Source organism: Saccoglossus kowalevskii, chromosome 6 (genome assembly GCF_978046115.1).
Source record: "Saccoglossus kowalevskii chromosome 6, keSacKowa6.1, whole genome shotgun sequence".
In the NCBI taxonomy this organism is placed as follows: Eukaryota; Metazoa; Hemichordata; class Enteropneusta; family Harrimaniidae; genus Saccoglossus; species Saccoglossus kowalevskii.
In genome coordinates this window covers 41924079-41939563 of record NC_140646.1, presented here as the reverse complement: position 1 = coordinate 41939563, position 15485 = coordinate 41924079, and the positions used below count along the sequence as shown (strand labels likewise).

Here is a 15485-nt window from a genome sequence, read left to right as displayed (position 1 = left end):
ACTGTTGATCAAGATGTGAAGCCAATAGAAAATCTGATTAGTCCAAAGTTATCAAAACAAAAACAATGCAAAAATACATAAAAATCAAAACAGTGCATCCACATTTTGAAAGAAAAATTGTACTCAAAAAATATATATTCTGTATTTGACAAACAGTTCATTTGACAAAACATTTTTTTGTTGAAGTATATAAATTTTGAAAATCAAAATTCACAGGATATTGTTTCAGTTGTTAGAACAGAATTATAGAGCTTTTATAATATTAATTTAAAAACACACTTCAAAAACAAAGATTGCTGTATTTGAAGATTATTTATGAGGCAACAGTGGAATACTGTGGACTATTCTCTTCACTGGACACCAACCAACTATTTGCATTCTTTGGCAATTCAACATCTGTCCATTGTCATATACTATGTCAACTCTGATTACCTGTATGCTTTACATGCATTCCAATCACTATAACTATTTGAGTTGATTTGTATACAAAGCAGAGCTTGCAACATGATTATTATTCCTAGAGTGCGTTTTTTTTTTACTTTTCAAATAATACAGTAGTCACACAATGGATATAATAAGGCGGTTCATATTTGTCTCAGTAAATCATTAATTTTTGACAGACACCTGTACAAAATACTTGGACAAAAGCCAGCTGAGATTTTCTGTTATCTTACATGTTTTATGAATCTATTCTAAATGCAGCACTTTTTTTGTGTGATTTTTCTGCATTTGTTTTTATACTAAAATATCTGAATTACTTTGAATAAAGCTGGAAATTATGTTTTTGTAAGATATTTACATCAATCAAGGAAATTCGGTAGACTGCTTTTCCACTGCCATTTCAATTCTAAAACTTGTTTTAATTCAAAATTAATTATTCATATTGAAACAAACTATGATAAAGGAAATAATATTATACAACAAAGGGCAAGGTCACCAGAGTTCAACTGTTCAATTTCAATTTCCTAAAACATTTTACTCAATATCTAATGCTAAACCTAATTAGAAAACTTTAGAAAAATACATAATAATTCACAAAATGTTACCACATTCAAAAAGTTCAACTCTTCATGGAATTCAACAAAAAAATAAATCTTGATACACAAAGCTGTGCATTTATTAGGTTCTATTGACTTGTTTTTCTTGTCATTTTTGTAGGTGCATTTATTATCGGTATTCTTAACCTGGTCAGGAGCTGCTACTACGGAACCATGAGAGTCAGTCAAATTGAAGGACCAGCCTGAACAAATCATAGCCCAAGTGGTGACAGCAATTCAGATATTATTATAATGTATATATGCCCTCCTGATTTGTGGTTACCATCGTGTATAAATTGTTGACATTTCTATCCATACATTGTTGAACGGTGTTGGAATGACCAAGCTCTTAAAATCACTGCTAAATCAATGCATCATTTCAGTATGCATTCTTCATGATCTAATATGCATGCTACATGCATCTGATTATGCTAATATTTTTTTCCATATCATCTGCATATGAATATAAATTACATACACTACTCCAGAAAAAACTTTGATTTATTCAGTGTGTTAACTCTCAGTCTAATCATGCCTTCATAAAATAATCAGTGTTTTGTTTGACACATGATGTGTATTTTTCTTGCCAATGCAGTGGCACGTGCAGTTCAACCACCAAGAATAGTGCACATAATAAATGTCTGTACAAATGTCATGTATTTCAATATACCGGTATCTGGAAGTACTGGTCAAAGTTTATGTTTTAACCTGTCTGGAAGTACAGTTTTATGTGGAACAAGAAATACTTACAATTAAAAAAAAAGTGAGAAAAAATATAGTTCACCTTCTTGTCCATTGCAAAGAACATATTGCATTGCTTTCTTCACCCTTGCCATTTGTTTTGGATTCATTAATAAGACACTATTGCATGATGGTATCTGTCACATAAACTGTGTGTTTACTCATTTACATGGTGGTCAATTCATTGACACAATTTAGTGTGATTATGTATTCAAAAACATTAACCAATCAGATATCGGTGCTCTGTCACATAGAACTTAAGTATTTGGTGACCAATCAGATTGCTGTATCTCTGTTACATGCCTCTCTTTGTATTTATTGTAATATATTTTATGAAATTTTGAAGAAACTACTATGAACTAGTTAGTGAAAGTCTTCTTACTTGCAACTATAGCCAAGTACCTTATCTAAGTATAACATTCATAATCGTCTGCATAAAATAAATAAATATCAAAACACTTACAGTTTGTTATCCCAATTACTTTCAACCTCAACAGACTATCAGAATTCTCCATGGTGACAATAGCATAGCATAGCATGGCATAGCATAGCATGGCATAGCATGGCATAGCATAGCATAGCATGGCATGGCATAGCATGGCATAGCATAGCATAGCATAGCATAGCATAGCATAGCATGGCATGCTTGCATCCAAAAAATTGTGCTTAAAAGCCCATTATGTGGACACCGGGACTTTATTGAAGGGATACATTGTTGATTGTTAAACAGTCTTGTTTATTATGTTTTAACTACAGAGAAGTGTATTTGTCATTATCAGCTTTCACATTCCCACTATGCATCAGTTTATCACCCTTGTGTATTTTGCTGTTTAAAGAGCCATATGTTATTGTGTAGCGATGGACATGACTATAAAACAGTATATAATGGTTATTACTCAGTTTGCTGCAACTTATTTGGTAAAATAGTAATACTCTGTGCAAAGATCCTTTATGGTATGTTGGGATACATGCTTTCAATCAAGTTAATCAGAATGCTTGTTCTTACAAATCTTGTTGGGAAAATTAAAAACAAATAATGCGCTAGGAGAGATCCCATTGATTGGCCAGAGTGAGGCTGGCAAATAAAACTTGTTTGGTAGCCAGAGTGAGACTGAAAAGAAATAAATCTTATCGATCAGCTAGCTGGAGTGAAGCTGGCATTGTGCAATCTTGTTGGTTACTGGCCAGCCAAAGTGAAGCTGGCATTGAGAAATTGTATTAATAAAATATGACAAATGTGTGAAAAATTGGGGAGGGGGGGGGGGGTAATTGAACTTATAGCCGCTATTTGAGGTTGAAATGCTATTTATATTTAAGCTGGACATTGTCAATGAAATAATATTGATTCATTGTATAATTTTATATTCAGTAGTTGCATTGTTTTACTTTAAAACTGTGAAAGCAGAATATATAACTTGCTATCATTTTAAAACTGTGTAGTCTTTGTTATTGGTGCACCTGTACATACATATATTAATACACTTATCTATGCACTCAACAGTTAATGTTTTAACAAGTTTTATTGCCTTGTCCAGTTTGGAAGAAGTGCTAAAAATGTCTTGTCTCTGTTGTAAACTGCATTCTTGTGGTTGCAATAACTCAAAACCTAATCTTGAAACATTAACCGTTCAAAATCACCTACATATACTAGTACTTTGGTTAAACATGGAAATAAATGTAAAGCCATAGAAGATATTACTGAGAAGTTACAATTACTCTTCAAGATGTTTTACTTAAATATTGCAATAAATTATTTTGAATTTTCCTTGCAAATTTTGTTCCCCACCAAATTGTACTCCCTTGCCTTACATTTTTAGAAATACATGCAACAAAAATACAACCATAGAGGGCGCAATTGGACATTGTGGGATTCATTTTTTTCCCCAAGATTTGACCAATAGTCTGAGCTCCGATTTTACTATTACATAGTATCACAATTATGCCAAATTCGACTTTAATCGGAAGTAACGTATTGACTAGACAATTATTGGATTGAATTATTTCTGAAGTTGATACATTTTTATTTGGAACATACCAAAGAATTAAGCTTATAATTGTTCAACAAATTTTTTTTTACATTTCATACGATACAAACATTTGAGCTTATCTTTAAAAATATTCTAATGTAGGTCTGAATTAGTCAGACCTGCTATCACTAATAATTATTGCATAAAGTTAAGCCATGGATCATACACAACAGTTTTCAGTTGATTCTTAGGCTGCACCAATAATAGAATTGTTTGTTTGTTTAGTTAGTTTCAATGAAAGCAACATAACCTTCCTAGTTCGCAAATTTCTAGTCGAGGACGATAGTAAATCAAAGTATTCTGGTTCGTGGTCACATAAATCGTGCCGGTACCGGTAATACAAAACCGAATTGAGGCATTGACAATTTTTTTTGAAATGTCTAATAAAAATTACGTTCATCCGTAATACTTAGTGTGCCCTTTAAAATGTGGACGATTTGACAGATGTACTATCGGCAAAACAAACCTATTTCATTTATCTTTATAAATTTCATGATTCAAACTGACACGACATGTTTCTATTAACCCATTAAATAACATTAGCATTTTTTTTCAAATCACGTCGTTGCGCGTACGACCCACTTCAAGTTATCCTCAAAATCAACATATCTGCGGGTCCATTCCCGTTATTTGTGGCCCTTTTCTTTCGAGATGAAAAAATCACAAATCTCTGGCCAATATTGGTGTTATAGGTTTGAACCCCTTCCTTGCAATTTTTCCCCAATTTGTTATTATAGTAAACAAGTATATTTTCTTAAATGAAAATTATCATTACCTGGGTAATAAGATATTCAAAACACTGCGACACTATCATCCTTGTGAAGCACAACTTTAAAGAGAAACAACATTCGTAATTTTAACTTTTATCGAGCCGCCACTGTGTTGTAAACATTTGGGATAAAACAATTGGGGTGTTTTATGAATTAGATTTAAAAATCGTTATATAATCGTATAATAATAACATTTTGTCAAAAGTTTATCTTCCATAATGGTATAGTGAAGGTTCTAGTGATTATTTATTACTAGTTAGTAGAGGTATATCGATTAGTTTCAAACTGCATTTGTAACCTTGTCAATTCATAAGGAATATTAGTGTGTTTTATGAATGGATCTATAAATATTGGTATAGACTTAACATGTTTCCTGACAATAATATTCTAAAATGCGCTTTAAATGAAAAAACAACAATTAAATCAAAGTTGATAAAACATATTGAAAATATTATTGGGCACGAAGAACTGGATGAAGCTAAAGAACAGTACAATGTAGACAATATTAGCCAGTTATCAAACATTATAAAAGTGAAATTAAGAGACCAATGCAAACAGTCTTGGACTAGCAGCTAAATTCATCCACCAGTAGTAAAGACAAAACTAAAGGCAATAAACTTAGGACATATAAACAATTTAAAATAAACTATGAACTTGAAAATTACTCAAATGAAATAAAAAACTTTAACTTACGTGGAATGTTATCAAAATTCAGGCTTAGTGATCACATTTTGAAAATTGAACTGGGGAGAAGGAGAAAGAGTCTGTAAAAAAATGTGATCAAGGCGATATTGAGGATGAAACACATTGTATTTTGAGCTGCTCATATTTTGAAAATGAAATAAAAATCTTACTGAAAAACGGCGAAATTACCTCAAGTGAAGAGAACAAAGACGCAATGTTCTTTACAATTATGAAAAACAACATTGCTCTTTCACTATATCTAAAAAATACTACCCGGTATATACAAAGCATCGCCTGTGTAAACCCCTGGGTAGGGAGAACCTTTACTTTGTAGTTATTTTTAGTTGTATTACTTATAGTTGTATTACTGTTGCGTAATAAACTATTATTATTAAGTTTATTGAAACACTTAAAATTCCTCAGAAGGAATTAAAATGGTTACACTAACTGCTAAGACACATATATAAAACATACAAATTTTACAAAAAATACTATATAAAGCACGCCAAGTGTTAAAAAACAAAAAACTGTTGATATAATTATGTAGGTAGGTAATAATATTGAAACAAAAATAAATGAAATAATAAAAAACATAAGTGATATACAATAAATCAATGAAACATGAAACAAGACTGAATGAGAAAAAAGTATTTATGTTAATTTGCCAGAAGATGTTGCTGTCTAAGGTTCGTGTTATTTTTGATAAATTGGGCAACTGATATTTGTACATTCAGGTTTGTATGACAGATTAATTTTAATAATTTGTTGCAGTCACTCATATTCGTGAAGTTTATAATGTGCTTAGTAGTTTCTTCAAATAGTGCTTTTCGCGATTTTTCGTAATAGGGGCCTTTAAATCATGAAATGGTACTCATCTTCTACTTTGTTATTTAAACACAGTTCGCAGATTCTTTTTTTCCTATTTCGGTTTTTGGTTTGGTGTACCTCCCTGTTTCAATTTTTAGTTTATGAACCTACTTAGACATTCACGTAGTTATAATTGTCACTTCAAATTACAAAGGAAATGATAATTGTGTCAAAGGGCTAAAATATTTTTTATATATTATAGGTACTGATAGAGGTACTTTACCTCAGTCTGGTAATTACGCGGTCATGGGTTGTATCGATATTTAAATTACAGTTGGGTTCACTTGAAGTCGGAAAACAAATTATGAATTTGTTTTAAACATCGCCACTTTGACCATAAATGGTCAGTACGAAATCTGATTTTGAATACGTTACATACATTTGTACAGTTTCGCAAACTCGATTTTTTAATTGCCGAATAATCGGGCCTTGACTGACAAGTACTCCTGAGTCTGCTATCGTTGCACAGACCTGTACAATGTAAGTTAAGTAGGTTGCGCCCTCAGTTGACAGCTACAATATTGTGTACCCATTCGGCGGGACACTGACTTGATGAAGAAACGACAACATTTGAAGATCAATCGTGGTAAAAAGACGACGTGTAAGTGACGGATACAAAGTATATGGAGGCTTCTGACTAATAAATTAAATAGTAGTTTCATTTATTCATGTATTACTAGTATGTGCTCACGTCCTCGTCGGTGAAACTTTTGTTAAAGGCCGCCATTAAGTTCAACTTTTCAACTTAAATATTCTCATCTTCCCTCACAGTAGGCATATCTTGTAGTTTTAAATGTGGATTTTAAGTGAGGGCAACATAAACAATTTCGTTCATAAATTTCTAGTCGGGACGATTATGAATCAAAGTCCTCTGGTTCGAGGACACATAAATCGTGCATTCCCGCGACCCTTGGCCTGCTTCGCACAAAACGTGATTCTGCGTGACTTCAAATCGGCGGTAATACAAAACCAAAATGGCGGAGTGTAAGTTTGTAAACTTGATGTGACAGTTTCCTTGGCGAAGTTCATTGTAGGTGTTTGTCGTTGATACAAAATAAGTGCACAAGGTTAGTTGGAATATGGTAAACGAGTAAAAACCACAGTATTTTATTTCCATAATGGGTGTCATTGTGGATAACTAAACAAATCTGAGCGCCGAAAGTAGTTCGCCCGGTCTCTTGCAGCTGGGTCACGGACGTAAGTATAAGATTGTTTACGACCCAGTGTCGGTCTAACTGCCGAGTGACACAATCTTAAAACACACAAGAACACTTATGCGTTACATTTCACTGTTGATATAGTGGAAATAACAGTGTCATGATGATGATGATGAATGGTGGTGGTGGTAATATTGTTTGTTTCGCATTTGTGCGTTTGTTTTCATGAAACTGTAAATACAGAGTTGATCCATTAGACTTTGTTTTGGTTGCTCGGTTGACACCTCGTCATACGTGTCAACATGAGTGAGGAAATAATCAAAGTTGACGTATATCTGCTTAATTTGAAAAATAGTTGTACATGCTGTGTTTTGTTTCTCCAAATATGTGGGGTCTCGCAAGCCTACATGCTTTGAATTGTGCCATTCACCCGATATAATAAAATTACATCGGTGTAGAATAGGGTCGTCTAATGGTGTCGCCATTAGAAAAACCAGTGTAATTACATAACACACATGCAATATTTTAGTTTTGTCCAGTTGTGGTTGAAAAAATGTTTGTGGTAAACAAATATTGATCTTTAGATAGATTCCACCTGTCCTTGAACGTTGCTATGTTCTTGTATTTTGTTATACAGGGTCTTGACGATCTAAGCATGTTGATGAATTGTTGCTGTTTCAGCAGCTCTGATTGGCTCATGCTAGGCTACGTTACGGATATTCGAAGTGTGCATAAATAATATACATGTTATTTTTCCACCACAATGAGTGTTGATTCAAACTCCAACTGATATAATTGAGCGTTTAGTAGTAGCAATAATTCCATTTTAAAAGTGGTCTTTGCCACGTCAGCTGTATTAAATGTACTTTCATGCGTAATCTTGAAGTTGTATCTTTCTAGCTCATTCTGTAATTTTGGAGTCCATTTTGAAACTGATGGTGATTTGGGACACCATATTAATCAGAATTGTAAGTCAGCTTACTTTGCACTTTAGTGCTTTAGTAAAATTCGGACTCTATTGCATAAAGCGGCTACGATGAAGTTAGTCCATCAAGATTAGACTACTGAATATTACCGTACTTCCCCGAGTATAAGCCCAGGGGCCTGAACATGTAAAATCGTGAAAAATAAGGGTTGGGCTTATACTCGAGGAACACCTCAGAAAAAATAAATTTTTGGTGCGTTTAAAACTGTAACCATCTTCCCAACCTCGAAATATTATCCAAATTACATTTTCACAGTGCCGGTCTCGGAAGAATATTATGTCTTTTTGAGGAAAAAAAGCGAAACGAGTCTTCATTGATTTCAATGACACTTTTTACAATGAAGAAACAAACATGTTCATAAAAATAAATTATTACAATACGATTTACAAACCATCTGAATTTATGGTGCGAAAATGGGTAGGGTCTTCAGGAAAACTGTTGAATGCAAGATCGTACGCAAATTCTCGATACAAAGCTATTTCCGCCATGGTTTCATCATAGTTTGACCTGAACAACTTCCTTTGACTTAACAGGTCAAGTCTTTTGTTAACCAATGAAAATGCGGTGTCATACAGTCAAAGTTTTCCAATTATTGACGAAGTGAATTACCGCGATGTTAAAATGCAATCTGTTAACACTGATTTCGACAAAAACAGGGAAATTTTTTCCCTAAAAGGTGTTGATTATCAATTTTGGAAAGGTAAACTGAGGGTGGCCGCCAACAAGTCAAGTCAAAGAATAGTTTGCTCGTTCACATCCCATTCACGATAGTCTCAATGGACAAGATTATTCGGAAAATGAAAACGATGATCAGTGACCAGGTTTCACGACTTGACGATCACATTTTTGCCATTTGGAAAACTACTACTCGAAGGAAATATGGATTATTTCAGTATTGCAACATCTGGATTCATCTCGAGTAAATAACAGAGTAGAAAACGTGCGAACTATGTTCCGTCGTGCACTCTGTAATTAATGCGAGTTTTCTCTTAAAAACTGGAACCTAACTATCGTACCAATCATGATTTTTATGCAATGAAATACACTTTTTACATGCATATTTTAATAAATATCGTTGCTGTCCTCTAGAAAACACCCTGGGCCTATACTCGGGGATGCCCTCAACTCGTTAAATGTCCAAAAGCAGAGGGGTGGGCTTATACTTGGGGAGGGACTTATACTTTGGGAAGTACGGTATATTTTATGGATGCCCTCAATTTCAGTAAGACAAACTCCAATCTGTTCAAAATGCAGCAACCAGACTCATCAATTGTAAAAAAAAATCACATTACATCTACACTTTATGATTTGCATTGGTTACTCATTCGTGAAAGAATAAATTTCAAAAGTACTGTTGACTGTCTATAAATTTTTAAATAATTCTGCTCCAATTTATTTATGTGGCTTGGTTGGCCGATATGAACAGGGTCATAGTGGCCTTGGGTCATCTAACACTGATCTTTTGTTATTGAAAAGACAAGATTGAAAATGTACCACAAAACCATATGGTTGGCGTTCTTTTAGCAATTATGCCCCCCTTTTGTGAAATGAACTTCCACTCTCCATTTGTCAGTTATAATCACATGTATTAATATGTATTTGGTCTGTTTTGGGTGGTAAATGTGTAAACAAGTGTAATTTTAAGTGATATGTCTTGACAGTATGAAATGCTGGCAAATTGTGTGTTTTCAGACCTGCATTTATAGATCTGTAGCTTTTGTAGGTGGTATCATACACGTCACCCGATCGTTGCCCAGAAATGATAAGACCTATAAAAATAAAATACACCTACTACTAATTAACGCAGGGTCTATGTCATGAAGGAAACAAACCTTTTCAACAATATTTAATTCCTTTTCCCACTGTTTACTTGCATGAACCCTAAGCATAAAAGTTTCAGCGAATAACTTGTAATTTCAAGTAAAGACACTTTCGCATTCAAATAAACACTACTGCAATTTTGTCATTCTGATGAGGCTGTTCATTTTCACATATGTACTTACGTCATTGAATGCTGTATTCAAAATGTGGAAACTTGCCTTCTATGTTATCTGAAACGTGTTTGTGTTGTGTTTTTTGTCAATATATTCTCGGAATTACTATATAGGGGTAATACTAACAGAGTTTAATTAATTTGAGATTCATTATGTTTCAAATTCACTGCTTTGTGTATAATTAAGTTCCCTACAGTATTACTCGAAGAATAGTGAGATACATGTAGCAGTATTTTTCGAATACTTTTTTTGTGTGTTTGCTGTAAAGCATTACTACATTGTTTATTTGTGCTCATCACATCTTGGTTGAGATCATTTCTTATTCTGTGCAGGAAAAACTTTCTTGGTTCCTTGCCATCTGTGAAACATCATGAGTCAAGACGTTTTTCAAAGCTCTGACGGAGGAAATGTTAAGTATGCTGACAATGAGAGTATGTGGGGATCCTCTGCCAATCTTGGAACACCGGTTGCCGCATCAACTGCAGCCAGACCAAAGCAGACTTATTTGGACAGGTAAATCTGTCATTCACAATGAATGGGGGTGGAAATGAATGTTTTTTTTATTATTGCATTACTTATGCCATAATATATAGCATGCTATTTTATGGTGGTGTTAGTGATTCTGCTAGTGTACTGGTTTGTCTAATGTAGTATTTCTAAAAATTTACTAATAAAACTCTGGATGAATTAGTAAAATGTTTGTAATTTCTTGTTTTCTGTCCTCAACTATCACATTTACTCATACTCAAATAATCCATCAAGTGCCCAGCATACAATGAGTCTTGCTTGCCTTGGTAGCCAGATTTTATTTATTATTATTGTAAGTGTTCAACAGGACTCTTTGAACTCAATGTAATTCACTTGTCATTCAGAACTTGTGTACATTTAAGAAGTGTGTGCAACTTTTTCTGTGCATTTTCAACATTTGAATACTGTTGCACAGTCGTCTTTACAATTGCTGCGTTCAATGTAGTTTAGTCACGGTTATCGTTGTCAGAAACCCAAAACCAAAGTATCCAACTGTTTCAGTTAGATTACTAACCGTGGAAGTGTTTATATGATAAAAAAAATAGCTGTTAGTTACAACTATCATACGAGTACAGGCACACATCTTTGTGCAGGGTACATGTACATACAATAACTCTCATTATCTCCATTGATGACTTGCTGTTTGAGACCATTGCTATGTAAATATTTTCTATCTTCAATTCAAAATAAAGGCCAAAAGAGACTACTCTTACAAAAAGTAGCAGAATTTTCGGTGAGATAGCATTTTTCCAGGTTCACTATCCAGGTTTGGATAGTGATGAATTTTCTTGACTGTCTAACCCAGTCAATGAAGTCACACTATATTGTCTTCAATTTTTGAGCAGTATATGGGGAAAAAAGCAGATTTAGAGCAGAACTATTAAGTGGGATGTGATAACAAAGTGACAATAACAATTCTGTGTATTGAAAAAATAGCATTTTGAAAGCTGTCAATGTTAACTGTACATAAATCTGCTCTTTCTTTTCAGGCCATCAAACGGTGCATTTGGTTCTTTTTTGGATCAGACATCAAATTCGTAAGTAACTATGTAAATTACTTTCCAGCTAACATGGCATAATATGATGTTATCACAGGAGTATCGCTTTGTATGCACAAGGTTGATGCAACCCTGTACCGCCTGAGTGCATACTTTAATCCTTTTTCTACCGACGCCATAAATTACCATGTGAAAAATTGACACCTATTTTCCCAGCATAGTTTTCACACTAACTAGCCAAAACTTTTTGTGTAATTTCAACCAATTTCAATTGTTAATCACCGCATTTTAAGTAATCAAATTGAAACTAAACTTGGTTTTCCATTTAGAATAGATCATTGTCTTCTCATTTCATGAAATTCAGACATATAAATTAATTAAATTGTACGATTAGAGGAGGGTTACAAAAATATTCTAATTAAGATAGACATGACAGCTGTGAATTTTGTTAATAAATCATGAAACCTGAGATAAAAGTGAACTTGCCCAGTAAGTCATGGTTTATCAAGTAACTATGCTACCGGTTTAATTTGAAATTTGGAGGGTGCAAACAAATGTTAACCCCCAAAGTATGGTTTTGTATGGCTAGGGGTGTTTCTAGTCTAAAATCAATTATATGGTATTTTATGCGTTCAGATTGTGCAGAACTTAGGGCATTTATATTATGGCATTATATGGCTACAGTAATAATTACAGATATGGTACTTTATGGTTTCAGAAGGAATAAGTATTCAGCCAGACAATATGGGTTTTTATGGCTTAGGGAAGGAAATCGTTGGCCCATAAAATACCAAGTTATGGTGAAATATGGTTTGGGGATTACATGTTTATTTTATCATAACCTCAGGATCACAAAATATGGTACTTTATGGTTTCAGAAGGAATATGTATTCTGCCAGACAATATGGGTTTTTATGGCTTGGGAAAGGAAATTGTTGGTCCATAAAATACCAAGTTATGTTAAAATATGGCTTCAGGTTTATCGAGACATTTGGGAGAATATAATTACCTAAATGAGACAATCAAATTCTGTTAAACTCTGAATTTATTTTGAAACTCAAAATGCTGTCAACAGAATTGGCATTTACATGTACTGCCTGTGTAGTAACCTTTTTATGGGATAAAACAGCTGTCATTATAAAATGTTAATGATCTTAATTTGTTTACAAGAAGTTGTAAGAATATTCCATAATGTTTGGGAGATGTAAAACCACAAGGGACAATGTGAAAAAATGGCTATGGTATTTTAAGGTATCAGACAAAAATGCCCTCTATTTTCACATGGTTTTTTATGGTGTCGGTAGGATAACACAAAATATATATTGGCTTAAAGAGGGTTAAGCAACTGTAGAACAGGAAATTATTTTCGCATGGTTCGCGAATGTGTGTTGGCTAGTAGAAGTGTAACACTTGTTGTTAATGTGTGAATTAGACAGACATTGAATAATAAATGTTCTTATTTTTTTAGATTCTTTTTTATATTTGTTGACAAACAGTTGAAATAATTCGTCTGCAAACAGAATGCAAATAATAAAATGCTTGAATTAGACGAAATTTGCTTTCACTCAAAAATTTCATTATGCGAAAATTTTTCGTCCTACAGTATTATTCTCATGATAACCTTTAATGAGTAATAGCCAAAAATGACAGCAAAAAAAAATATGTCAAAAATAGTGAATATAATGTTGTTGTACTGTCATTCCACAATATTTACATAATAATCAGAAATGTATCATAAATACACCTGATTCTGATACTGTTCTATTTTTAGCTCCGCTGTCGACTTTGTCGAGCGGAGCTTATCATATGAGTGATTGTCCGTCGTCGTCGTCCGTGTCAATGTTTTACTTTTTCGACTTCTTCTTGAAAACTACAAGCCTGAATGCTTTGATACTTGGTGTATATGTACCTTGGGTAGACCTCTCTTAGGTTTGTTCATTTCATGTTGATATCTTCAATTCTCTAATTTTGGTGAATATTTTTGTCATTTTTGGTAAAAAGTGATATTTTCGACTTCTTGTTAAAAACCGCAAGTGCAAATGCTTTGATAATACATATATAGGTACTACATGTGGACCTCTCTCAGATTTGTTCATTTTGTAATGATATCTTTAATTCTCTAATTTTGGTGAATATTTTTGTCATTTTTGGTAAAAAGTGATATTTTCGACTTCTTGTTAAAAACCAATAGTTCAATTGCTTTGATATTACATATATAGATACTACATATAGACCTTTCTCAGATTTGTTCATTTTGTGATGATATCTTCAGTTCTCTAATTTTGGTGAATATTTTTGTCATTTTTGGTAAAAAGTGATATTTTCGACTTCTTGTTAAAAACTGTAAGTCCGATTGCTTTGATATTACATATATAGGTACTACATGTGGACCTCTCTCAGATTTGTTCGTTTTGTGATGATATCTTCAATTCTCTAATTAATTTATTTTGGTGAATATTTTTGGAATTTTTTGGTAAAAAGTGATATTTTCGACTTCTTGTTAAAAACTGTAAGTCTGATTGCTTTGATACTATTCATATTGTTCATTTTCTAATCATGTCTTCAGTTCTTTAATTGAAATGTGCATTGCTAACAGCGGAGCTATCTCAGCCGATAGGCTGCTTGTTTTTTAATTACAGGGATTTGCTTGAAAACCAAAGATTAAGTGGATTGTTACAGGACATTGATTTGTCTGGAGTGTCTTTTTCATCATCCGAATCCAGACCATCAAATATTGCCAGTACTAACAGTAAAGATAATTACCTGACAGACACCTCATCTCTTGGTCTTATTCCAGAATGTGAAATGGAAGGTATTGTCATTGTACAGTGTGTGAATCAATGAGGAAGGCTGAATTGTACACTTTGGAGTGGGCTTATATTTTTATGCCACACTGTTGTGGGTAGAATCTTGTAAACACAATGCTAGCTTTGTTAACACACAGCTTGCTTGAGGCTAGCCTCAAATGTAATGTATGTCACTCTGTCGTAGCAGATTACATGCTAGTAATGTATGTCACTCTGTCGTAGCAGATTACATGCTAGTAATGTATGTCACTCTGTCGTAGCAGATTACATGCTAGTAATGTATGTCACTCTGTCGTAGCAGATTACATGCTAGTAATGTATGTCACTCTGTCATAGCAGATTACATGCTAGTAATGTATGTCACTCTGTCGTAGCAGATTACATGCTAGTAATGTATGTCACTCTGTCGTAGCAGATTACATGCTAGTAATGTATGTCAGTCTGTCGTAGCAGATTACATGCTAGTAATGTATGTCACTCTGTCATAGCAGATTACATGCTAGTAATGTATGTTACTCTGTCGTAGCAGATTACATGCTAGTAATGTATGTCACTCTGTCGTAGCAGATTACATGCTAGTAATGTATGTCACTCTGTCGTAGTAGATTACATGCTAGTAATGTATGTCACTCTGTCATAGCAGATTACATGCTAGTAATGTATGTCACTGTCGTAGCAGATTACATGCTAGTAATGTATGTCAGTCTGTCGTAGCAGATTACATGCTAGTAATGTATGTCACTCTGTCGTAGCAGATTACATGCTAGTAATGTATGTCACTCTGTCGTAGCAGATTACATGCTAGTAATGCATGTCACTCTGTCGTAGCAGATTACATGCTAGTAATGTATGTCACTCTGTCGTAGCAGATTACATGCTAGTAATGTAT

The 15485-nt window shown here is 33.6% G+C and overlaps 2 protein-coding genes across 2 annotated transcripts in view; both read left to right on the top strand.

The window, feature by feature from the left end:
* Positions 1 to 3210, top strand: part of LOC100368816 (type 2 phosphatidylinositol 4,5-bisphosphate 4-phosphatase-like) — a 38538-nt gene extending 35328 nt beyond the window's left edge. Inside the window, exon 7 of the mRNA XM_002730570.4 lies at positions 1159 to 3210. Within this exon, the coding sequence (XP_002730616.1) occupies positions 1159 to 1244 (86 nt within the window). The 3' untranslated portion in view covers positions 1245 to 3210. The remainder of the gene's footprint in view (positions 1 to 1158) is intronic.
* A 3819-nt stretch (positions 3211 to 7029) lies between these two features.
* Positions 7030 to 15485, top strand: part of LOC102804079 (centrosomal protein of 192 kDa-like) — a 60939-nt gene continuing 52483 nt past the window's right edge. The window contains exons 1-4 of the mRNA XM_085500713.1: positions 7030 to 7193; positions 10596 to 10776; positions 11781 to 11828; positions 14429 to 14601. Of these exons, the coding sequence (XP_085356839.1) occupies positions 10634 to 10776; positions 11781 to 11828; positions 14429 to 14601 (364 nt within the window). The 5' untranslated portion in view covers positions 7030 to 7193; positions 10596 to 10633. The remainder of the gene's footprint in view (positions 7194 to 10595; positions 10777 to 11780; positions 11829 to 14428; positions 14602 to 15485) is intronic.